Below are 26,853 nucleotides of genomic sequence, written 5' to 3'. Positions count from 1 at the left end.
CAAAATTAGGCCAAACCACTTCATATTATCTGGGTACTTGTCACCGACCCCTCGAGAATCATTTGTAAAGGATGCAGTGATTATTACTAACCTGACCAAAAATATAAACGCAACATGCAACAATTTCAAAGATTCTACTGAGTTACAGTTCATATAAGGAAATCAGGCAATTTAAATAAATAAATGAGGCCCTAATCTATGGATTTCACATGACTGGGAATACAGATATGCATCTGTTGGTTACAGATACCTTAAAAAAAGGTAAGGGCGTGGATCAGAAAACCAGTCAGTATCTGGTGTGACCACCATTTGCCTCATGCAGCGCTACAAATCTTCTTCGCATAGAGTTGACCAGGCTGTTGATTGTGGCCTGTGGAATGTTGTCCCACTCCTCTTCAATGGCTGTATGAAGTTGCTGGATATTGGTGCAAAATGGAACACGCTGTCTTACACGTTGATCGAGAGCATCCCAAACATGCTCAATAGGTGATGTCTGGTGAGTATGCAAGCCATGGAAGAACTGGGACATTTTCACCTTCCAGGAATTGTGTACATGGGGCTGTGCATTATCGTGCTGAAACATGAGGTGATGGTGGCTGATGAATGGCTTGACAATGGGCCTCAGGATTTCATCATGGTATCCCTGTGCATTCAAATTACCATGGATAAAATGCAAGTGTGTTCGTTGTCCGTAGCTTATGCCTGCCCATGGGGCATTCTGTTCACAAGGTTGAACAGACGGTCCCACAGGTGAAGAAGCCGGTTGTGGAGGTTCTGGTCTGGTGTGGGTACAGGTCCTGGTCTGGCGTGGAGGTCCTGGTCTGGCATGGGGGTCCTGGTCTGGCGTGGAGGTCCTGGTCTGGCATGGGTACAGGTCCTGGTCTGGCATGGAGGTCCTGGTCTGGCGTGGGTACAGGTCCTGGTCTGGCGTGGGTACAGGTCCTGGTCTGGCGTGGAGGTCCTGGTCTGGCGTGGAGGTCCTGGTCTGGTGTGGGTACAGGTCCTGGTCTGGCGTGGAGGTTCTGGTCTGGCGTGGAGGTCCTGGTCTGGCGTGGGTACAGGTCCTGGTCTGGCGTTGGTACAGGTCCTGGTCTGGCGTTGGTACAGGTCCTGGTCTGGCGTTGGTACATGTCCTGGTCTGGCGTGGGTACAGGTCCTGTTCTGGCGAGGGTACAGGTCCTGGTCTGGCGTGGGTACAGGTCCTGGTCTGGCATGGGTACAGGTCCTGGTCTGGCATGGGTACAGGTCCTGGTCTGGCGTGGGTACAGGTCCTGGTCTGGCGTGGGTACAGGTCCTGGTCTGGCGTGGGGGTCCTGGTCTGGCGTGGGTACAGGTCCTGGTCTGGCGTGGGTACAGGTCCTGGTCTGGCGTGGGTACAGGTCCTGGTCTGGTGTGGGTACAGGTCCTGGTCTGGCGTGGAGGTTCTGGTCTGGCGTGGAGGTCCTGGACTGCCGTGGGTACAGGTCCTGGTCTGGCGTTGGTACAGGTCCTCTTCTGGCGTTGGTACAGGTCCTGGTCTGGTGTTGGTACAGGTCCTGGTCTGGCGTGGGTACAGGTCCTGGTCTGGCGTGGGTACAGGTCCTGGTCTGGCGTGGGTACAGGTCCTGGTCTGGCGTGGGTACAGGTCCTGGTCTGGCGTGGAGGTCCTGGTCTGGCATGGGTACAGGTCCTGGTCTGGCGTGGGTACAGGTCCTGGTCTGGCGTGGAGGTCCTGGTCTGGCATGGGTACAGGTCCTGGTCTGGCGTGGAGGCCCTGGTCTGGCGTGGAGGTCCTGGTCTGGCGTGGGCACAGGTCCTGGTCTGGCGTGGAGGTCCTGGTCTGGCGTGGGTACAGGTCCTGATCTGGCGTGGGTACAGGTCCTAGGCTGGCGTGGGTACAGGACCTAGGCTGGCGTGGAGGTCCTGGTCTGGCGTGGGTACATGTCCTGGTCTGGCGTGGAGGTCCTGGTCTGGCGTGGAGGTCCTGGTCTGGCGTGGAGGTCCTGGTCTGGCGTGGGTACAGGTCCTGGTCTGCGGTTGTGAAGCTGGTTGGACGTATTGACAAATTCTCTAAAATTTTGTTGGAGGTGGGTTATGGTAGAGAAATGAACATTCAATTATTTGGCAACAGCCCTGGTAGACATTCCTGCAGTCAGCATGCCAATTACACACTCCTTCAAAACTTGAGACATCTGTGGCATTGTGTTGTGTGACAAAACTGCACATTTTAGAGTGGGCACAAGATAAACCTGTGTAATGATCATGCTGTTTAATCAGCTTCTTGATATGCCACACTTGTCAGGTGGATGTATTATCTTGGCAAAGGAGAAATGCTCACTAACAGGGATGCATAAAATGTGTGAACAAAATGAGAGAGAAATAAGCTTTTTGTTCGTATAGAACATTGCTGTGGTCTTTTATTTCAGCTCATGAAACATGGGATTTCTGTTCAGTATAGTAGTCACTCAACAACCAGCCAAACTAACCAGCCAGACCTTGATCATTTCTAAATGTCTAAATTGTATATGTTCATTTGTTAAGAGACTGGGACCATCTCTGGGCAGAGATTGGAGATGTAATACATGAAGAAGAGCATATGCAATATTATAAATGGGTAAATCAGGAAGGGAGTTGAGAAGCAATGACATGTACTTCAAATCAAACACTTTAAGGAATAAACATTTTGGTAAGTGGAGGATTTTAGAGTATATATGTTGCCTACTAAATGCTTAGGAGGCAGATTTCACCCAGGATCTCTGAACCTCTGTGCTTGTAACATTGAAAAGGACTCCACTACTGAAAGGCATCTTTGAACGTGACAGCTGGACAAACCTTTTTTAATAACTTGGAAGAAACTTTGCGTACAATCAATAAATCTCTTTGTTATATTATTCTTGTTCTGAGAGTGCCTTGCCTCCTGGTGTAAACCCAGCTATGGTCTGTTGGAATCTTTGAATATCTAGTAAATCATTTTGCCTGTGATTTGATATCAAGAGAGCAGTCTTATGAGTGAAATGACGGAACTCCATCAAACTTAATGACCCATGGGCATGCCCGGTACAACTAGCGTTACCATTTAGATCATTTAAGACATCGCATTATGCTCTTAAATTTAGGGAAACATCCCTCTCGAAAGGAGAGGCCACTCGCCAAAACGGACAGCTGACGGAAAACGGTGCACAGATATGTTCTGACTAAATGACTGACTTAACAAAAGGAGATTCTGGCTAAAAACAGATGATAGGAAATCTAAACTAGTGGAATAGAAGGTAACTAATGGTACCCCAGACTAACTATAGTGAATAAGTTGGGTAAACGCCTCTGTAGGCTGATTAACCCTGCCTCTTCTGGATAAGGCCGGGCAACTCTGAATCAGACAGGGCACATCGACGTTTGATAACACATAAGTTAGCTAAAGCATATACCTGTAAAAAAAAAAAAAAAAAAAAAAGGATATTTGGATATTTAATCTGGCCTCCCTCTGTTTCTAGAAGTAAAATAGTGGAGTTAGAACCGAACCCAGGATTACCCAGAGCTCCTAGAAGCCGACGGGCATTCAGGCTAAACTCTGGGGATCCCTCTTTGCGTAAGAAGGCACTGATAACAAAGTCGTCCTGGTAACCAATAGAGTGTGACAGAAGTCGGCAGTCAAATAGACATGCCTAAAAATGTGGACCCTTGGTCTGACTCCTTGTGAGAGTAATATCTTACAGGCTGGTGTCCTCTGGCCCTGTGTATTGAGATTGGCTTGCAATCACGCGATCGGTACGTCTCCTTTTGACTCACACAGTTCCTAGATGTTGACTCCATCGCTGGGTGCAGTACTGTAAGGAGGTTCACGTGCAACTCTTGGTTTAAAGAGAATCATGGAAGTGAAACTAACACTCGGGCTCTCGTACACAGAACCAGGGTTTTCCTCGAGATTGAGCGAGGGAATAATAACAGTAGTCCTGTCCACGACAGTGTGTAATTAAAAGAAGTCATCTGGAATGGCTCCCATCTCATATTTTTGGATACCTGGTCTCTGTCACAAATGGCACCCTATTTCCAATTTAGTGCAGTACTTTTGACCAGAGCCACATGAGCCCTTGTCAAAAATATTGCACTATAAAGGGAAAATGGGGCCATTTGGGTGTCAGCTCCTACATGTCCTCTACAAGGATCTTACAGTATATAAACTGACGTTCAAACATTGACAAACTAGAACAACAAGAGTAGAAGTCCAAAGAATCTACAGTAACTCTCTTCTTCACCACAGAGAAGTTAACAACCATATAGATACATCTGGGACTAAACACCTCCCTCTGCAACTGGATCCTGGACTTCCTGACGGGTCGTCCCCAGGTGGTAAGGGTAGGTAACAACAGGGGTGCGTGTTCAGTCCCCTTCTGTACTCCCTGTTCACTCATGACTGCACGGCCAGGCACAACTCCAACCCCATCATTAAGTTTGCCAATGATATAACAGTGGTAGGCCTGATCACCGGCAACGACGAGACAGCCTATAGGGAGGAGGTCAGAGACCTGGCCGTGTGGTGCCAGGAAAACAATCTCTCCCTCAAAGTGATCAAGACGAAGGAGGATGATTGTGGACTACAGGAAAAAGAGGACCGAGCACACCCCCATTCTCATCGATGGGGCTGCAGCAGAACAGGTTGAGAGCTTCAAGTTCCTTGGTGTCCACATCACCAACAAACTGACATGGTCCAAGCACACTAAGACAGTCGTGAAGAGGGCACGATAAAACCTATTCCCCCTCAGGAGACTGAAAAGATTTGGCATGGGTCCTCAGATCCTCAAAAGGTTCTACAGCTGCACCATCGAGAGCATCCTGGCTAGTTGCATCACTGCCCTGTATGGCAACTGATCGGCCTCCAACTGCAAGGCACTACAGAGGGTAGCGCGAATGGCCCAGTACATCACTGGGGCCAAGCTTCCTGCCATCCAGGACTGTTCTCTCTGCTACCGCACGGCAAGCGGTACCGGAGCGCCAAGTCTAGGTCCAAGAGGCTTCTAAACAGCTTCTACCCCCAAGCCATAAGACTCCTGAACACCTAATAAAATAGCTACCCAGAATATTTGCATTGCCTCTCCTCCCCCTATTTTACACCGCTGCTACTCTCTCTTGTTATCATCTATGCATAGTCAAATCAAATCAAATTGTATTTGTCACATACACATGGTTAGCAGTGCATGTGAATGCGAGTGTAGCGAAATGCTTGTGCTTCTAGTTCCGACCATGCAGTAATATCTAACAAGTAATCTAACCTAACAATTTCACAACAACTACCTTATACACACAAGTGTAAAGGAATGAATAAGAATATGTACATAAAAATATATGAATGAGTGATGGCCGAACGGCATAGGCAAGATGTAGTAGATGGTATAGAGTACAGTATATACATATGAGATGAGTAACGTAGGGTATGTAAACATTATATAAAGTGGCATTGTTTAAAGTGGCTAGTGATACATTTATTACATCAAGATGGCAAGATGCAGTAGATGGTATAGAGTACAGTATATACATATGAGATGAGTAATGTAGGGTATGTAAACCTTATATAAAGTGGCATTGTTTAAAGTGGCTAGTGATACATTTATTACATCAATTTTTCCATTATTAAAGTGGCTAGAGTTGAGTCAGTAAATTGTATTTGGCACTTTAATAACTCTGCTTGCATGCACATATTACCACAACTAACCAGTGCCCCCGCACATTGACTCTGTACCAGTACCCCCCTGTATATAGTCTCTGTAATAGTGCCTGTGTGTAGCTGGTGTAGAGGAGTCAGACGCAGGACAGCAGATATGAGTAATAAACGTCATTTACTCAAATATTCACAAATACAATACAATAAATCGAGCCCACAATAACGGACCGTAATACAAACAAACAATCACTCACAAACAACCATGGGGGAACAGAGGGTTAAATAATGAACAAGTAATTGGGGAATTGAAACCAGGTGTGTAAGACAAGGACAAAACAAATGGAAAAAGAAAAGTGGATCGGCGATGGCTAGAAGGCCGGTGACGTCGACCGCCGAACGCCGCCCGAACAAGGAGAGGTCTCGCTATTGTGATTTTACTGCTGCTCTTTATTAATTACTTGTTACTTTTATATTTCTTATTCTTATCCATATTTTTTTTTAATGCATTTTTGGTTAGGGGCTCATAAGTAAGCATTTTACTATAAGGTTTACTACACCTGTTGTATTCGGCGCATGTGACAAATACAATTTGATTTGATTTGATTTTGATCTTACGTAAGTCAAAAAGCTTTTAAAAGAAGATGTTGATAGATAAGCAGACCTACTGGAACAGGGATTTTCCCACTAGCTCACTAGAGGGGAAGAGATGTGTTGTGTTGTGTTTCTTGGTAACAGTGTTTCCTGTACTTGTCACGGCTCTCGTCGTAATGAGGATCGGACCAATGTGCAGCGTGGTAAGTGTTCATGATTTTATTTGATCAAAAAACACTCAAACAAAATAAACAAAAGGGAAAACCGAAACAGTTCTGTTGTAACGGCTTTCTTCCATAGGTGAAGGAGAGGACCAAAGTGCAGCGCGGCTAGTGTTCAACATGTTTAATAAAAGAACAAGTGAAACACGACAAACAACATACAAAATAACAAAATGTGCAAAAACCGAGACAGACCTATCTGGTGCAGACAACCACAGAGACAGGAAACAAACACCCACCCAGCTCACGTCCTGACCAACACTAAACAAGCAAAACACATAATAACTCTGGTCAGGACGTTACAGTACCCCCCTCCTGAGGTGCGGACTCCGAACGCACCCCTACAACTCAAGAGGAGGGTCTGGGTGGGCATCTGTCCGCGGTGGCGGCTCCGGCGGTGGACGAGGACACCACTCCACCACTGTCTTTGTCCCCCTCCTTAGCGTCCTTTGAGTGGCGACCCTCGCCCACGACCTTAGCCTAAGAATCCTCCCCAAGGCCCCCACATGATTTTGGAGGTAGCTCAGGACAGAGAGGTAGCTCAGGACAGAGAGGTAGCTCAGGACAGAGAGGTAGCTCAGGACAGAGAGGTAGCTCAGGACAGAGAGGTAGCTCAGGACAGAGAGGTAGCTCAGGACAGAGGGGTAGCTCAGGACAGAGGGGCAACTCCGGACTAGTGGCAGCTCCGGACTGAGTGGCAGCTCCGGACTGAGTGGCAGCTCCGGACTGAGTGGCAGCTCCGGACTGAGTGGCAGCTCATGACTGTAGGGCAGCTCATGACTGTAGGGCAGCTCATGACTGTAGGGCAGCTCATGACTGTAAGGCAGCTCATGACTGTAGGACAGCTCATGACTGTAGGGCAGCTCATGACTGTAGGGCAGCTCATGACCGTAGGGCAGCTCATGACCGTAGGGCAGCTCATGACCGTAGGGCAGCTCATGACTGTAGGGCAGCTCATGACTGGCTGACGGCTCTGGACGCTCATGGCTGACTGACGGCTCCGGCAGATCCTGTCTGGTTGGCGGCTCTGGCAGATCCTGTCTGGTTGGCGGCTCTGGCAGATCCTGTCTGGTTGGCGGCTCTGGCAGATCCTGTCTGGTTGGCGGCTCTGGCAGATCCTGTCTGGTTGGCGGCCCTGGCAGATCCTGACTGACGAATGGCTCTAGCGGCTCCTGACTGACGAACGGCTCTGACGGCTCGGGACAGACGGGCGGCTCTAACGGCTCGGGACAGACGGATGGCTCAGACGGCGCTGGGGAGACGGATGGCTCAGATGGCGCTGGGGAGACGGATGGCTCAGATGGCGCTGGGGAGACGGATGGCTCAGATGGCGCTGGGGAGACGGATGGCTCAGATGGCGCTGGGGAGACGGATGGCTCAGATGGCGCTGGGGAGACGGATGGCTCCGATGGCGCTTGGCAGACGGACAGTTCAGACGGCGTTGGGCAGACGGACAGTTCAGACGGCGTTGGGCAGACGGGCAGTTCAGACGGCGTTGGGCAGACGGGCAGTTCAGACGGCGTTGGGCAGACGGGCAGTTCAGGCGCCGCTGGGCAGACGGGCAGTTCAGGCACCGCTGGGCAGACGGCAGACTCTGGCCGGCTGAGACGCACTATAGGCCTGATGCGTGGTGCCGGAACTGGAAGTACCGGGCTGAGGGCACGCACCTCAGGGCGAGTGCGGGGAGGAGGAACAGGGCTCTGGAGATGCACTGGAAGCCTGGTGCGTGGTGTAGGCACTGGTGGTACTGGGCTGGGGCGGGAAGGTGGCGCCGGATATACCGGACCGTGAAGGAGGACACGCGCTCTTGAGCACCGAGCCTCTCCAACCTTACCAGGTTGAATGGTCCCCGTAGCCCTGCCAGTGCGGCGAGGTGGAATAGCCCGCACTGGGCTATGCAGGCGAACCGGGGACACCACCTGTAAGGCTAGCTCAGGACAGAGAGGTAGCTCAGGACAGAGAGGTAGCTCAGGACAGAGAGGTAGCTCAGGACAGAGAGGTAGCTCAGGACAGAGGGGTAGCTCAGGACAGAGGGGCAACTCCGGACTAGCACCGAGCCTCTCCAACCTTACCAGGTTGAATGGTCCCCGTAGCCCTGCCACTGGTGCCTTACAGGTGCCACCTGTAAGGCTGGCTTCATGGCACCCGGCTCGATGCCCAACCTAGCCCTACCAGTGCGGCAAGGTGGAATAGCCCGCACTGGGCTAAGCACGCGTACTGGGGACACCGTGCGCTTTACCGCATAACACGGTGTCTGACCAGTACGACGCCCTCTCACTCCACGGTAAGCCCGGAGAGTTGGCTCAGGTATCCAACCCGGCTTCGCCACACTCCCCTTTAGCCCCCCCCCCCCCAAGAAATTTTTGGGTGAGCCTGTCGGGCTTCCAGCCTCTCTTACGTGCTGCCTCCTCAATCCACCGCTCCTGGGCTGTGGCTGCCTCCTTCTCCTCCCGAGAGCGGCGATTCTCTCCAACCTTTGCCCAGGGTCCTTTTCCGTTCATGATTTCCTCCCATGACCATTCCTCCTGGTACCGCTGCTGCTGTTGCTGCTGCCCATTGCCACGCTGCTTGGTCCGGGTTGGGTGGGTGTTTCTGTAACGGCTTTCTTCCATAGGTGAAGGAGAGGACCAAAGTGCAGCGCGGCTAGTGTTCAACATGTTTAATAAAAGAACAAGTGAAACACTACAAACAACATACAAAATAACAAAATGTGCAAAAACCGAGACAGACCTATCTGGTGCAGACAACCACAGAGACAGGAAACAAACACCCACCCAGCTCACGTCCTGACCAACACTAAACAAGCAAAACACATAATAACTCTGGTCAGGACGTTACATCTGTAAGGTGCATAAACTATACAGAAAACAACTACCCACAAAACACAGGTGGGAAAAAGGCTGCCTAAGTATGATTCCCAATCAGAGACAACGATAGACAGCTGTCCCTGATTGAAAACCATACCCGGCCAAAACATAGAAACAGAAAACATAGAAATAAAGAAACTAGAATGCCCACCCTAGTCACACCCTGGCCTACCCAAAATAGAGAATAAAAACCTCTCTATGGCCAGGGCGTGACAGTACTGTAGGAAAACTGCCATCAAATGCTTTGGGCATAATATACTGCATGTGTAACGGCAGTCTAAGTCGTCCTCCTCAGACGAAGAGAGGAGAGAAGGATCGGAGGACCAATGTGCAGCGTGGTAATTTTCCATGAATTTAATTAACACAAAGACAAGATACTGACAAACTAATACAAAACAACAAACGACCGTGAAGCTACAAACGAAAGTGCAATACACAAGCTACTAACGTTAGACATAGACACTATACAAAATAACAAACGAACTAACCGTCACAGTCCTGTGTGGCACAAACACTGACACAGGAAACAATCACCCACAAAATCCCAACACAAAACAAGCCTCCTATATATGATTCTCAATCAGGGACAACGATTGACAGCTGCCTCTGATTGAGAACCATATTAGGCTGGACACAGAAACAGACAAACTAGACACACAACATAGAATTCCCACCCAGCGTCCTGACCAACACTAAACAAGCAAAACACATAAGAACTCTGGTCAGGACGTTACAGCATGAGAAGAAAATAACAGAAAAAAGAGAAGAATGTCTATAACACTGACCATATATGTGGGCGGCTCACGAGTGGCGCAGCGGTCTAAGGCACTGCATCTCAGTGCACGAGAAGTCACTACAGACCCAGGCTGTATCACAACCGGCTGTGATTGAGAGTAACATAGGACGGCCCACAATTGGCCCAGCGTTGTCCGGGTTAGGGTTTGGCCAGGGTAGGCCGCCATTGTAAATAAGAATTTGTTCTTACATGTAACTGACTTGCCGTGTTATATAAAGGTGAAATAAACAAATATATATATATTTAATTCAGTAAGAATGCACAATAACCCTCTAGGAAATAATTAAGATGGACATCTTCCGATTATATTAAACCAAAAGACTTATAAAACTGGGATAACAGAGAGTGCGGCATTAGAGCCATGACATTCTCAGAAACAACAAAAAAATTGGACCCTGAGTGGCAAGAAATCTTAATGCAGCGTTTCCCAAACTCGGTCCTCGGGACCCCAAGGGGTGCACGTTTTTGCCCTAACACTACACAGTTGATTCCAATTATCAAAGCTTGATGATTCGTTGATTATTTGAATCAGCTGTGTAGTGCTAGGGCAGAATCCAAAACATGCACCCCTTCGGGTCCTGAGGAGTGAGTTTGAGAAACCCTGTCTTAATGACTGATGCTGACGATGAAAGCATGCCCCCTAAAGCACACTGGGCATAGCTGAACTAACACAAAACACGGAACGAGGGAAAGCTCAGTTTGTTGTTTTGGAAAGTTTGTTGTTTTGGAAAGTTTTGAAAGTCTATTGAAAAAGTTTGGATCCCGCGACGCGGTTGGCATCAGTTGCTGGGATGGCTACAATCTGTCCAGTGATTCTAACGACCAAGGCCGGGTTTGAGGAGCTGCTTGGCATAGCAGCTAGCCTAGCTGTTAGCTGTCTATCAAGCTAGCAGGGTTTTCTTAAAGGTCTTGAATGCAGCCCTCGACGCGATTACCCCTTGTGGCTAGGACCGCAGATTGTCCCGGGCTTGTGGCTGTCTAGATCCCTGCTGTTTGTTGTCGTTGTTTCCAATCTTCCAAGCAACCAGCCCTGTCTGGAACTGCGAGAAGTAACAGCCTAACTTATGTTGTTACCATGACAAACACCAAAGCCGGCGGGAGTACCATTGAGGACAGTGGTGTCTCTCTATCACAGGTGAAGGATCTTTTAAACTAACAAAAAGAGTTCTACAAGCAGTTATTACATCAACAAGAAAATAGATTCAAGTGTTGTGTCCAAATAGTGTTGTGGAGTCAACTAATAAAAGAATGGACGACCTGATCAGAGAGGTTCAGGACCTGAAGAACAGTTTGCAGTTCTCCCAGGTCAGCTTCATGAGTTTAAACAGGAGAACGACAAGATGACAGCAATCTGTAAGTCATTGAGAGAGGACATCCGTTCTGTATGTGAATCCATGATAACAATAACATAGAAATCAGACAGGACTGGAAAACCCACCACCGGCCCAGGTGACAGGCCCAGGTTGATAGTGGTCAAGTTCCTGAGGTTCAAGGACAAGGTAGCTGTTCTGGTAAGAGCCAAGAACTTGAGAGGACTATCCTGAAGCTGTGCGCCAGAAGGGGTAATAACTTATCACAGCCATGAAAGCTGCCAGAGCACGTGGGGACATTGCTTACATCCGCTATGACAGGCTCATTGTCCACCCTCCCAAAAGCCTGGAAGGTGACGAGAGAGCCAAGCCTATGGGTTGGTAGCTTCAACCCTGCAGCACACACACGCACATTTACACACACTAACTGATTAATGGACTGCTGAATGTATATATTTTTTCTTGCTTTGTTTGCTCTTTTGCATATGATGTTTTTCTCTGATAAGCTACCCAGGAAATGGCTGATAACAGCCAATATTAATGTATGTAATTAATAACTTGCTAACATCAAACAATATCCATATATTAGCCATTTCTGAGACTCTCTTGGCTAATTCATTTGATGATAAAGCACTAGCAATACAATGATATAACATCTATAGAAGAGACAGGAAAGGTTATGGGGGAGGTTTTGCTGTATTCTGATCCATATCCCTGTAATGCTTAGAGAATATCTTCTGTCAAGTGTTATTGAAGTGTTGTTGTTGCAGGTTCACCTGGCACATCGAAAGCCTTTTCTTTTGGGGTGTGGCTATAGGCCACCAAGTGCTAACAGTCAATATCTAAATAATATGTGTGAAATGCTTGATAGTGTATGTGATGTAAACAGAGAGGTCTAGTTTCTTGGGGACGTCAACATTGACTGGTTTTAATCAAGCCGTCCGCTCAAGAGGAAGCTTCTCACTGTAACCAGTGCCTGTACTCTGGTTCAGGTTATTACTGAACCTACCAGGGTGTTTTCAAACACTACAGAAACAAGATCATCCACATGTATTGATCACATGTTTACTAATACTGTAGAACTTTGCTCTAAAGCTGTATCCGTACCCATTGGTATCAAGGAACAAGGCGAGACCCAGATGCAGACACAGGAGGCAGATGATTGGAGTCTTACAATGTTTATTAATACAAAAGGAGTAGGCAAGAGAACGGTCGTGGACAGGCAAAAGGTCAAAACCAGATCAGAGTCCAGGAGGTACAGAGTGGCAGACAGGCTCGTGGTCAAGGCAGGCAGAATGGTCAGTGCAGAGTCCAGAAACAGGCAAGGGTCAAAACCTGGAGGACTAGAAAAAGGAGAATAGCAAAAAGCAGGTGAACGGGAAAACCGCTGGTTGACTTGGAACATACAAGACGAACTGGCAAAGAGAGACAGGAAACACAGAGATAAATACACTGGGGAAAACAAGCGACACCTAGAGGGAGTGGAGACAATAACAAAGTCAGGTGAAACAGATCAGGGTGTGACAATTGGATGCAGTGATCACAGTATAATGGCCATATCCAAGAAAGCTAAAGTTTCAAAAGCTGGACTAAAATAGTGTATAACAGATCATGCATTTTTTTGTTGCTGTGAATGATGTTCAAAATGTGTGTTGGTCTAATGGGATTAATAAGGAGCATCCAGACGCTGCACTTGATCAATTTATGAAATTGCTTCTTCCAATTATTGATAAACATGCAGAGGTTAAGAAATTGACTGTTAGAACTGTTAAGGCTCCATGGATTGATGAGGAATTGAAAAACGGTATGCTTGAAAGAGATGGGGGAAAAGGAGTGGCTAATAAGTCTGGCTACACATCTGTGACTAAACTCAACAAAAAGAAGAAGAAACTGCATTGTGAAGGCAAGATCAATGATCTAAACTTTGGAGTACTTTAAATGAAATTATGGGCAGAAAGACAAATTCAACTCCATCTTTCATCGAATCAGATGGCGTATTCATCACAAAACCATTGTTGTTGCCAATTCTTCTAATAGTTTACTTCATTGGCAAAGTGGGCAAACTTAGGCAGGAAATGCCAACAACGAACAGCGAGCCATTGTACTCATGCATAAAAAAAAGAAATAATGAAAGAAAAGCTTTGTAAGTATGAATTTTGTAAAGTTAGTGTGGGAGAGGTTGAAAAATGATTGTTATCGATCAGTAATGACAAACCTCCTGGCATTGATAACGCAGATGGAAAGCTACTGAGGATGGTAGCTGACTCTATAGCCACTCCTATCTGTCATATATCTAATCTGAGCCTGGAGGCCTGGAGGGAAGTCAAGGTTATTCCGCTAAACAAGAGTGGTAAAGCGTCCTTTACTGGTTCTAACAGCAGACCTATCAGCTTGCTGCCAGCTCTTAGCAAACTGTAGGAAAAAATAGTGTTTGACCAAATACAATGCTATTTCTCTGTAAACAAATTAACAGCATTTCAGCATGCTAATAGAGAAGGGCACTCAACATGTACTGCACTGACACAAATGACTGATGATTGGTTGAAATAAATTAATATTAAGAAGATTGTGAGAGCTATACTGTTAGACTTTGATATTACTGGCAATAACCTGTTGTTTCAAGTTATTAATGTCACATGCACAAGTAGAGTGAAATGTCTTTCTTGCAAACTCAAAACCCAACAAGGCAATAATCAATAACAATGTATTACTAGAAAAAAACACACGAGAAACAACATTAAGAAATATGAAATACAAAATAAAGTAAGTAAGTAAGCATACAGGAAATATTTTTTTTAAAGTCAGTTCCAATACCATATTAAAAATGTGTAGGCATACTGGAGTGATGGAGGTAAATACACTATAAATACAAAAGTATGTATTTAGTAGTTTGTCCTCGGTTGCAACACTCACTACCAGGTTCCAAACTGCCTCTGGAAGCAACATCAGCACAATAACTTTTCGTTAGGAGCTTCATGAAATGGGTTTCAATGGCCGAGCAGCCACACACAAGCCTAAGATCACCATGCGCAGTGCCAAGCGCCAGCTGGAGTGGTGTAAAGCTCGCCGCCATTGGACTCTGGAGCAGTGGAAACGTGTTCTCTGGAGTGATGAATCACGCTTCACCATCTGGCAGTCCCACGGACAAATGGCGGATGCCAGGAGAACGCTTCCTGCCTCAATACATAGTGCCAACTGTAAAGTTTGTTAGAGGAGGAATAACGGTCTGGGGCTGTTTTCATGGTTGTGCTATGCCCCTTAGTTCCAGTGAAGGAACAATTGTTTTGTTTTTCTACCTACTTTTTCCCCCCAATTTTGTAATATCCAATAACGATCTTCTCTCCTCGCTGCAACTTCCCAAAATGCTCGGGAGAGGCATAAATCCACTGAAACATGACCCGCCGAACAGCGCTTCTTAACACCCGCCCGCTTAACCCGGAAGCCAGCCACACCAATGTGTCAGAGGAAACGACCAAGGTCATTTGACTACTGAGGTCAGCCTGCAGGCGCCTGGCCCACCACAAGGAGTCGCTAGAGTGCGATGAGCCAAGGAAGCCCCACCAGCTACGACATACAATTACATTCTAGACAATTTTGTGCTTCCAACTTTTTGGCAACAATTTTGGGAAGGCTCTTTCCTGTTTCAGCATGACCATGCCCCCGTGCACAAAGCGAGGTCCATACAGAAATGGTTTGTCTTGATCGACGTGGAAGAACTTGACTGGCCTGCAGAGAACGCACTGACCTCAACCCCATCAAACACCTTTGGGCTGATTTGAAACGCCGACTGTGAGCCAGGCCTAATCGCCCAACATCAGTGCCCAACCTCACTCATTTTCTTGTGGCTGAATGGTCCCCGCAGTAATGTTCCAACATCTAGTGGAAAGCCTTCCCAGAAGAGCGGAGGCTGTTATAGCAGCAAGGGGTGGACCAACTCCATATTAATGCCCATGATTTTGGAATGAGACGTTCGACGAGCAGGTGTCCACATACCTTTGGTCATATAATGTAGAGGGGTAAGGTGACTAGGCAACAGGATATAAGATAAACAGAGTAGCAGTAGCTTGTATGTGAGTGGGTGTGCGGGTGTGTAGAGTCAGTATATATTTATGTGCATATTATGTGTGAGTGAGAAAATAATGGAGTGAGTGTGCATGTGTGTGAGTGTGTAGGGCCCTGTGAGTGCGCATAGAGACAAGGTTAAATCAGATAGTCTGTGTAGCTATTTTGTTAGCTAAAGAGCCTGTTGGTGTCAGACTTGATGCACTGGTACTTCTTGCCGTGCAATTTTCCAGGTCTTTTATTCACACCGATTAATATAGAGGTCCGGATGGCAGTGCCATGTGATTGAGGGCGGTGCTATTGACATACCAAGCAGTGATGCAGCCAGTCAATATGCTCTCAATGGTACAGCTGTTAACCTTTTGAGGATTTGAGGGCCCATGCCAAACTTGTTCAACCTCCTGAGGGGGGAAGAAGCAACGTCGCGCATTCTTCACTACTGTGCATGTTTGTTTGGACCATTTTAAGTCTTTAGTGATTTGGACACGGAGGAACTTGAAACTGTTTACTTGCTCCACTGCCGCCCAGTCGATGTGGATGGGGGCGTTCTTGCCCACCCGTTTCCTGTAGACCACGATCAGCTCCTTGAGGGAGAGGCTGTTGCTCCGGCACCACACTACCAGGTCACTGACCTCCACCCTGTATGCTAACTCATTGCTGCCGGTGATCAGGCATACCACCGTCATGTCGTCAGCGAACTTGATGATGGTGTTGGAGCCATAAGTGGCCACGCAGTCGTGGGTGAACAGGAAATACAGGAGGGGACTAAGCACACACCTCTGTGGTGCCCCTGTGTTAACCTTCACTTAACACCCATCCCGGATCCAGGAGCATCCTCATCAGTAAAAGCTGACTAGCATAGCCTAGCATAGCGCCACAAGTAAATAATAGCATATAAATATCATGAAATCACAAGTCCAATACAGCAAATGAAAGATAAACATCTTGTGAATCCAGCCATCATTTCCGATTTTTAAAATGTTTTACAGCCAAAACACAATATGTATTTCTATTAGCTAACCACAATAGCCAAAGACTCAACCGCATATTTTCACCATGTTTCTACCGCATAGGTAGCTATCACAAAACCGACCAAATATAGATATAATTAGTCACTAACCAAGAAACAACTTCATCAGATGACAGTCTTATAACATGTTATACAATAAATGTATGTTTTGTTCGAAAATGTGCATATTTGAGGTATAAATCATAGTTTTACATTGCAGCTACAATCGGAAATAGCACCGAAGCAGCTAGAACAATTACAGAGACCAAATTGAAATACCTAAATACTCATCATAAAACATTTATGAAAAATACATGGTGTACAGCAAATGAAAGACAAACATCTTGTGAATCCAGCCAGTCTTTAAGTGTTTTACAGCGAAAACACAATATAGCATTATATTAGCTTACTACAATAGCCAACCACACAACAGCATTGATTCGTTAGGCACGTTAGCGATATCGAATAAACCATCAAAAGATATAAATTTTTTCACTAACCTTCTCAAACTTCATCAGATGACAGTCCTATAACATCATAGTACACAATACATATATGGTTTGTTCGAAAATGTGCATATTTAGAGCTGAAATCCATGGTTATACATTGGGAAAACTTAGCATCTTTTTCCCAGAATGTCCGGATAAATGTCTGACACTCACCTATTCTAATCAAATAACTATTCATAGACTTTACTAAAAAATACATGTTGGACAGCAAATTAAAGATAGCTTAGTTCTTAATGCAATCGCCATGTTAGAATTCTAAAAATAACTTCATTACGACATGCAGCTTACGTTATGGCGAGAGAGCGCCCAAAATCTGGGCACAAACTAATAGTACACATGTTCGACAGATATATGAAATAACATCATAAATGGGTCCTACTTTTGATGATCTTCCATCAGAATGTTGTACAAGGGGTCCTTCGTCCAGAACAATCGTTGTTTGGTTTTAGAACGGCCTTTTTCCCTCTCGATTTAGCAAGCAAAACTTGCCAAGTGGCGCGAAGCTCTCCATCGTCAACAAACTCAGAGAACGGAACACGCCAAAACTCCCTAAAAAATTTCAATAATCTGATTAAACTATATTGAAAAAACATACTTTACGATGATATTGTCACATTTATCAAATAAAATCAAAGCCGGAGATATAAGACGTCTATAGCGAATGCTTTTCAGAAGCCAATACTGGTGACCTTTATGCGCCTTCCTGAACAAAGGAATTCTGGGGTCATGTCATTCCAAGCTCTATCTTTTGACCATAGAAATACCTAGAAACCCCATTTCACCTCTCACAGCCTATTGACATCTAGTGGAAGGCGTATGAAGTGCATGTATACTAATAGATATCAAGCACATTTATAGGCAGGCCCTGGAACAGAGCCTCGATTTAAGATTTTTCACTTTCTGACAGGAAGTTTGCTGCAAAATGAGTTCTGTTTTACTCACAGATATAATTCAAATGGTTTTAGAAACTTGAGAGTGTTTTCTATCCAATAGTAATAAGAATATGCATATTGTACGAGCAAGAATTGAGTACGAGGCCGTTTGAAATGGGCACCTTTCATCCAAGTTACTCAATACTGCCCCTGCAGCCCAAAGAAATTAATGACGCCGAATTAAATTTGCCGGCAACCAGAAAGGCAGCCTCTGGGTGTAGGTTTTCCTAATTGCTGATAGCTTTGTACAGTTTGTTAAACGCCAGCTTGTTATTTTTATTGTCCTGAGGTGGAATGTCTACAGCAGTCATGATAACAGCTGAAAACTCCCTCGGTCGGGAAAAAGGTCAGCATTTGGCCATCAGGTATTCCAAGATGGGTGAACAGTGCAACACTTCCACCGCTCTGGAATTAGCACACCAGTTGGTGTTGATGAATTTGCAAACCCTTCCCCCCTTCAATTTCCCCGACTCCAATGTCCTGTCCACCCGGTGAATGGAGAATCCATCGAGTTGGATAGAATCCAAACTCAAACAGGATGTACCAGTGACGAGAACCATTCAATGCTGGTCTGACCAATCGGAAGCCACGCTTCAAGATTGTGTTGATCACGCCGACTGGAATATGTTCCGGTCAGCCTCAGAGAATAACATCGACCTATACGCTGACTCTGTGAGCACGTTTATAAAGATTGGAGATGTTGTACCCACTGTGACTATTAAAACCTACCCTAACCAGAAACTGTGGATGGATGGCGGCATTTGCGCAAAACTGAAAAGGCGATCCACTGCATTTAACCATGGAAAGAGGTATATGTCTGAATATAAACAGTGTAGCTATTCCCTACTCAAGGCAATCAAACAAGCAAAATGCCAGTAAAGGGACAAGGTGGAGTCGCAATTCAATGGCTCAGACACAAGACGTACAGTGGGGAGAACAAGTATTTGATACACTGCCGATTTTGCAGGTTTTCCTACTTACAAAGCATGTAGAGGTCTGTAATTTTTATATCATAGGTACACTTCAACTGTGAGAGACGGAATCTAAAACAAAAATCCAGAAAATCACATTGTATGATTTTTAAGTAATTAATTTGCATTTTATTGCATGACATAAGTATTTGATACATCAGAAAAGCAGAACTTAATATTTGGTACAGAAACCTTTGACTATAAGCTCATCACTTCAGATCCAAGAGTCTACTAGACTACTACTGGATCAGCAGCAAGCCACTGTGGGCTTATGCCACAGTCAGGTCTTAGGGAAGGAGTGTGGGGTGGGAGCTCCAGACAAACAGCTGTATTTCCCCTGGTGAGAGGAAGGCACTGCCCATCTGGGGTCTACCCAGCTGCCAAGGTCAGCAATTTGGTTGAAGATGGAAGATGCCATTGACCTAAACAGGACTCTCATGGCACTGCAGGTTGCACTCTGTAGTTCCTGTATGTGCTTTTGAGTCATGAAGAGCAGAGGAGCGCTTCAATAACTGCTCACAAGAAGGAACTTAGAAATAGCGCGTTGTGTGCGCGTCGGATGTTTAGTTAGATTCATTATTGAATGTAATTTATCAGTAATTTATTGTTCTCTAAAGAAAGGTCCTTGATTTATGTCACATCAATGTATTGAAATGTTTGTGATATTATAAAAGGAGGCAATTAAATCAATGACTTGCTTTTTTTATTAAGAAATGTGCCATAGAAATAAAGTCTGATTGATTGATTGACACCATGGAAAGACTGCGTTCTTTAAGTCCAGACAAACTGCCCAAGTCTAGAGAATCATGGACATGAATAATCTAATGCGATTTCATGGATGATTAGAGTGGATAGTGGATATGATACCATACCCACATACCCAATCAACCTCTATGATGGAATTAATGAAGTGGTGTCTGAAGAAGCCCTTGTGTCTGTCCGTGACGTCCCTGACCACGGTAAGCACTAAAGAGAGAGCGTCATTCACTCCCCTGGGACCATGACCTGAATTTCACCTTGAAATCTATGAATCAGTGTTTACAGAAATATCATGAAGAGGTTACGGAAATGTAGTAGACTGTGGGTGGTGTGCACAAAGCAGAAGCCTGATGCTTCGACAGATACAATATGAGTAGTGTACAAGTGAAGGTTGAGATGCAGCAAAATGTATTTGTTACTATTTACAATAAAATAAAAGTGACTACATGCCTCTTTTCTTTGTAAATGTCATGCAGAATTTCAAACGTATTTTCGATTAAGTGCTGGAGACTGAGACAGGAGGGGTCGGGAGACAGGCAGGATATAACCACACCCACTTTGCCAAAGTACAGCCCCCACACCACTAGAGGGATATCTTCAACCACCAACTTACTATCCTGAGACAAGGCCTAGTATTGCCCACGAAGAGCTCCCCCACGGCACGAACCCGAGGAGGGGGCGCCAACCCGGACAGGAAGATCAAGTCAGTGACTCAACCCAGGGACGGCATGGAAGAGCACCAGTAAGCCAGTGACTCAACCCCCGTAATAGCGTTTGAGGCAGAGAATCCCAGTGGAGAGAGGGGAACCGGCCAGGCAGAGACAGCAAGGGCGGTTCGTTGCTCCAGTGCCTTTCCGTTCACCTTCACACTCCTGGGCCAGACTACACTCAATCATATGACCTACTGAAGAGATGAGTCTTCAGTAAAGACTTAAAGATCGAGACCGAGTTGTTGTTGATGTTGAAATGTAGACTTTTTCAAATAAACTCCCACTGTAGCGTTTGATTTAACCTCAATCATGTTTCGTAAGAACAAAATGATGCATGTATTATGCCTTAAATGCAATTAGGCCTTAAAAGCCACAAGCAATGCATAATCACGAACTAATCAACATGAGAATTACAAACTCATAAGCAGTCCTTTTCACTGTCAGCTCCTCTGTCTTAACCATGCCAAGAAGTCAGTATCACCAACGGAAGGTAGCGGGCTTCATGTAGGCTAATCAACATATTGATTTGCAGTGTGGTACCACTCAAATTAACACTGCTTGTCTCTGGCAGATGAATAGCAGATACAGATGAATGAAGTTGCACTTCACATGTAAATGCCTTCATGACAGCCAGGCATATTGTATTGAAAATGATGCACAATGATGCTGCATCGGTGTCTTCTGACAGTGAGTAGACTATTGCCAGAGCAATGCAGACAAATCCCACACTCGTTAAATAACTTGTTCACTGTCTATTCTTCATCATATATAACATGTCAGGCTATTGTATGTTCACCTACAGTAGGTATATAATCCATTTTCATATATAATCCTTCTGTATAATGGCTATTGTGTAGCAGATGAATCTCAATGCATGGTGAAATTGGTGCAGATTAGATTAGATCAACTATTATCCCATCAGGTGAAAATTACAGTAGCAGACCAGATAGAGGGAGAGAGTTGCTAAGAGAAGGATAAGCATAGTATAGTATGTTGCATAGTATGTATTTACATATCTAATCAATGGATTCATTTCCTGTTCTATGGTATTACAGATGACACTCATGTGATGTAGGCCTACAGTATGATTAGGGAAGGTAAGGTAATGTAAGTTAAGGTACGTTAAGGTAAGGTAAAGGCTAGGTTAGCGTCCAGGCAGGGGGAGGAGTTGCTGAGAGAAGGATGAGCAGAGATGAGATGTGCCTGTCCTGACCTTGTGAACCTGACAGAAACGGGTGTACTAGTTCATACAATGGCATTGTATCCTTCCTTGGACAGAAGAATATATGCTTTTATTTGCATTGTCTAGTTAGACAAGAAGGGACATTTTCCAATGGCACTGAAAATAACTGTTCATAACGGTTGTCTCTGGGTATTGATGTAAGTTCTGATAGATGTACATCTATCTGTACATAGTATTACAGTGTTATATAGCTCTACACTGCTGTATAGTGGTGAACTTGAGTAACTTCCAAAGCTAACTTCCTGTTCAGAGCTCATTCCCACTAGAAGCAATCAATTTAAGTTTTGACATATTTTAAGTAGTGATGATGCTAAGCTAATGGGTGCTAAGTAGAGATGATGCTAAGCTAATGGGTGCTAACTATTCACATAGGGATTGCCTTGACTGTTAGCCTGGTAGCTATCTTTTGGCTATGCAACATAGCTTCTGTGCTTGAAATGTTTCTAGATAATTTTACTGTTTAGATATTTTTCAATTACGAGATAATACCCTTGTAATTAAGTTTCATGTAGGCATAGTTTGATATTTGTGATTGTCATTTAGTGGCACTTTTTCTGTTATACTATTTGTCATAATTCTGCAAGTAATTTTTAGTTCTGGCTAGCTAGGCCTTATTGTTAGCTTGTGGGGGTTAGTGTATGGTCATGCCATATTCATACTGTATTCCTAGCTATTCATTATTTGCATTTTGTGAGTGTGTGCAGATCATTTTCTAATAATATTTGATTCATTTTGTATTTTACAGTTTTACAAATTGCTTTCACTAACGATTCCAAATGGAACCAAATGGAACTCGATTCCAAATGTGTTATACCTCACACACATCATGAATCAGATCTCACATTCCATGATGGCGTAGCAGTCAGACGTCTTTGTCCTTCGTATTGTCGTGTCCCCTGTATATATCTTTTTATATCTTTTTCTTCGCATATCTTTTTTTATATTTTTTTCTAAACCTAAACTTCAAAATACTCTCCTGCAACCCGCCTCACCCAATGTGGTGTGGGTCTGTTTTTTCTAAAGTATTTTTATTTACCTCGAATCCGGAATCCCCAACAGAAGCTAGCCAGCTCACTAGCTACTAGCTAATAGTCAGCTAACCCCTTCTACTGCCGGTATGGGGCACAGAACCCCGCCGATCATTCACGACACGACTACGATGTAATCTGCTCGAGGGGGTACTCAACTGGCCTCTACATCGCAACGTCCCCTGAATGCCCATCTGCTAGCCGCGGCCCGCTAGCTGCTAGCCGTGGCCCGCCAGCTGTCTAGAGCATATTGGACTGTTAGCTGTATAGATCCATCGGCCAATTTCTTGGGCCACTATACCTATTTTGCCAATTGGACCTGAACCTCTCTGCTACTCGGAACCCTACTAATCAATCATGACTGGTCTATCGACGTTACCGGACGCGGAGGCTAAAACATACTTTCCTCTGTCAAGATGTCCCCCTAAGGCCCTTCTGCTAGCTTGCTAGCCCCGGCCTGCTAGCTGTCTGAATCACCGTGTTTCCAGCCAGCCCAACCACTCACTGGACCCCTATTGATCATCCGGCTACGCATGCCTCTCCCTAATATCAATATGCCTTGTCCATTACTGTCCTGGTTAGTGATTACTGTCTTATTTCACTGTAGAGCCTCTAGCCCTGCTCAATACACCTTAACCCACCATTTAGTTCCACCTCCCACATATGCGGTGACATCACCTGTTTTAAACATCTCTAGAGACAATATCTCTCTTATCATTACCCAATGCCTAGGTTTACCTCCAATGTATTCACATCCTACCATTCCATTGTCTGTACATTATTCCTTGAATCTATTCTATCACGCCCAGAAACCTGCTCCTTTTACTCTCTGTTCTGAACAAAATAGACAACAGGTTCTTATAGCCTTTAGCCATACCCTTATCCTACTCCTTCTCTGTTCCTCTGGTGATGTAGAGGTTAATCCAGGCCCTGCAGTGCCTAGCTCCGCTCCTACTCCCCAGGTGCTCTCATTTGTTGACTTCTGTAACCGTAAAAGCCTTGGTTTCATGCATTATTAACATTAGAAGCCTCCTACCTAAGTTTGTTTAATTCACTGCTTTAGCACACTCTGCCAACCCGGATGTCCTAGCATTGTCTGAATCCTGGCTTAGGAAGACCACCAAAAACCCTGAAATTTACATCCCTAACTATAACATTTTCAGACAAGATAGAACTGCCAAAGTGGACGGGGTTGCAATCTACTGCAGATATAGCCTGCAGAGTTCTGTGTTTACTATCCAGGTCTGTACCCAAACAATTCAAGCTTCTACTTTTAAAAATACACCTTTCCAGAAACACGTCTCTCACCGTTGCCACTTGCTATAGACCACCCTCTGCCCCCAGCTGTGCCCTGGACACCATATGTGAATTGATTGTCCCCCATCTATCTTCAGAGCTCGTGCTGCTAGGTGACCTAAACTGTGACATGCTAAACACCACGGCCATCCTACAATCTAAGCTTGATGCCCTCAATCTTACACAAATTATCAATGAACCCACCAGGTACAACCCCAAATCCGTAAACACGGGCACCCTCATAGATATCATCCTAACCAACTTGCCCTCCAAATACACCTCTGCTGTTTTCAACCAAGATCTCAGCGATCACTGCCTTATTTTCTGCATCCGTAATGGGTCTGCAGTCAAACGACCACCCCTCATCACTGTCAAACGCTCCCTAAAACACTTCAGCGAGCAGGCCTTTCTAATCGACCTGGCCCGGGTATCCTGGAAGGATATTGACCTCATCCCGTCAGTAGAGGATGCCTGGTTATTCTTTAAAAGTGCCTTCCACACCATCTTAAATAAGCATGCCCCATTCAAAAAATGTATAACCTGGAACAGATATAGCCCTTGGTTCTCTCTAGACCTGACTGCCCTTGACCAGCACAAAAACATCCTGTGGCGTTCTGCATTAGCATCGAATAGCCCCCGTGATATGCAACTTTTCAGGGAAGTTAGGAACAAATATACACAGGCAGTTAGGAAAGCTAAGGCCAGCTTTTTCAAGCAGAAATTTGCATCCTGTAACACGAACTCCAAAAAGTTCTGGGACACTGTAAAGTCCATGGAGAATAAGAGCACCTCCTCCCTGCTGCCCACTGCACTGAAGCTACAAAACACTGTCACCAGCAATAAATCTACAATAATTGAGAATTTCAATAAGCATTTTTCTATGGCTGGCCATGCTTTCCACCTGGCTACCCCTTCCCCGATCAACCGCCCTCCACCCCCCACAGCAACTCGCCCAAGCCTCCCTCATTTCTCCTTCACCCAAATCTAGATAGCTGATGTTCTGAAAGAGCTGCAAAATCTGGACCCCTACAAATCAGCCAGGCTAGACAATCTGGACCCTCTCTTTCTAAAATTATTAGCCGAAATTGTTGCAACCCCTAGCCTGTTCAACCTCTCTTTCGTATCGTCTGAGATTCCCAAAGATTGGAAAGCTACCGCGGTCATCTCCCTCTTCCAAGGGGAGACACTCTAGACCCAAACTGTCACAACTTCCGCCGAAGTAGGCTCCTCTCCTTGTTCGTATGGCGTTCGACGTCACCGGCTTTCTAGCCATCGCCGCTCCATTTTTTATGTATATATTTGTTTTGTCTTGTTCCCTGCACACCTGGTTTTCATTCCCCAATCATCATATGTATGTATTCCTCTGTTCCCCATCATGTCTTTGTGTAGGATTGTTTTGTGTTACGCTTGTTTGTTCCGTGTTTATTTGTTTACACAAAGATTGTTACTTTGTTAACTTTATTATAGTTGTGTCTATTTTGGCTCATTTACACTTTTGCCATTTTTGGTTGGAGGTTTTTGACACAGTTGCGTCCTACTGTTATTTTCTCCTGCCAAATAAAGTGTGCGCCTGTTCACAACTCTCTGCTCTCCTGCACCTGACTTCTCCACCAGCCGCGCTCAGCCATAACAGAATCCTACACCCAACATGGAGTCAGCAGGAGCAGGTAACCCGGTCAGAGGAGTCAAGGAACGTGTCCAGGAACACGAGGCTATGCTACATCATCTCGGTGCCATGATGGATCGCGTTGTCCAGACCATGGACCGCTGGGAGAGACAGGAAGTCTCTCCAGCGCCTCGACCAGCTCAACCGGGGTTACCTCTACCTGTTCCGTCCGGATCCAGCTCCAGTGGAATACGTCTCTCCCTTCCCAGGGAGTATGATGGGACGGCCGGCCGCACAGTGCCAGGGGTTCCTGTTACAACTGGACTTATACCTGGCCACTGTTCACCCAGCTCCCTCAGGAAGGGAGTGAGTATCCGCCCTCGTCTCATGCCTCTCGGGGAGTGGGAAAACGCCGTGTGGGAGGAGGAAGACGCGGCGTTGGACCACTTCGAGGAGTTCACCCGCCGTTTCCGGGCCGTCTTTGACCATCCGCTTGAAGGTAGAGCGGCGGGTGAACGACTCTTCCATTTGAGGCAGGGGACGAGGAGTGCACAGGATTTCGCGCTGGAGTTCCGGACCTTGGCCGCTGGAGCAGGATGGAATGACAGGGCCCTCATAGACCACTATCGATGCAGCCTACGTGAGGACGTCCGACGGGAGTTTGCCTGCAGGGATGCCACCACCACCTTTGACCAACTGGTGGATATGTCCATCCGGTTGGATAACCTGCTGGTCATCCGTGGACGTCCTGAGGGGGCTCTGTACTTTCCATCTCCCAGCACTCCCGCTCCGGTGCCCATGGAGTTGGGAGGGGCTGCGCGTAGGGAGTCTGGAGGAGGGGCCTTCACGTGCACCATCTGTGGCCGCAGAGGGCACACTGCCGGTCGGTGCCGGGTTGGTCCCACTGGGAGTCCAGAAAGCAGGCAGGGCGCTCTGGCGTCACCCCAGGTGAGTATGCACCACTCTCATCCAGAGTCCTCTGTTGTTCACCTGTTTGTTTCCCTGAGTTCTCCCCGCATTCCCAGCATAAGGCGCTCGTCGATTCAGGCGCAGCTGGGAATTTTATTGACAGAGTGTTAGCACTTAGTTTAGGGATCCCCATTATACCTGTGGATGGACCTCCGGTTCACGCTCTGGATAGTCGACCATTAGGGTCCGGGCTAATCAGGGAGGCCACCATTTCACTGGCCATGGAGATGCAGGGGGTTCACGATGAGAAAATGAGTCTCTATCTCATTGACTCTCCTGCGTTTCCCGTGGTATTAGGCCTTCCCTGGTTGGCTCGTCATAACCCCACCATTTCCTGGC

At 46.0% G+C, this 26,853-nt stretch overlaps 1 protein-coding gene across 1 annotated transcript in view; it reads right to left on the bottom strand.

The window, feature by feature from the left end:
* The window catches only part of LOC120022410 (adhesion G protein-coupled receptor B1-like), a 197,207-nt gene extending 181,039 nt beyond the window's left edge, over positions 1-16,168 (bottom strand). The window contains exons 1-4 of the mRNA XM_038966296.1: positions 16,115-16,168; positions 15,992-16,066; positions 3,509-3,593; positions 749-2,010 (exon numbers count right to left, since the gene is read on the bottom strand). Coding sequence (XP_038822224.1) covers positions 749-2,010; positions 3,509-3,593; positions 15,992-16,066; positions 16,115-16,168 — 1,476 coding nt within the window. The remainder of the gene's footprint in view (positions 1-748; positions 2,011-3,508; positions 3,594-15,991; positions 16,067-16,114) is intronic.
* Between the last annotated feature and the right edge of the window lie 10,685 nt (positions 16,169-26,853).

Source organism: Salvelinus namaycush, chromosome 27 (genome assembly GCF_016432855.1).
Source record: "Salvelinus namaycush isolate Seneca chromosome 27, SaNama_1.0, whole genome shotgun sequence".
Taxonomy (NCBI): Eukaryota; Metazoa; Chordata; class Actinopteri; order Salmoniformes; family Salmonidae; genus Salvelinus; species Salvelinus namaycush.
Note: the sequence above shows the minus strand (reverse complement) of the source record. Positions and strands in the feature narration are given on the sequence as shown.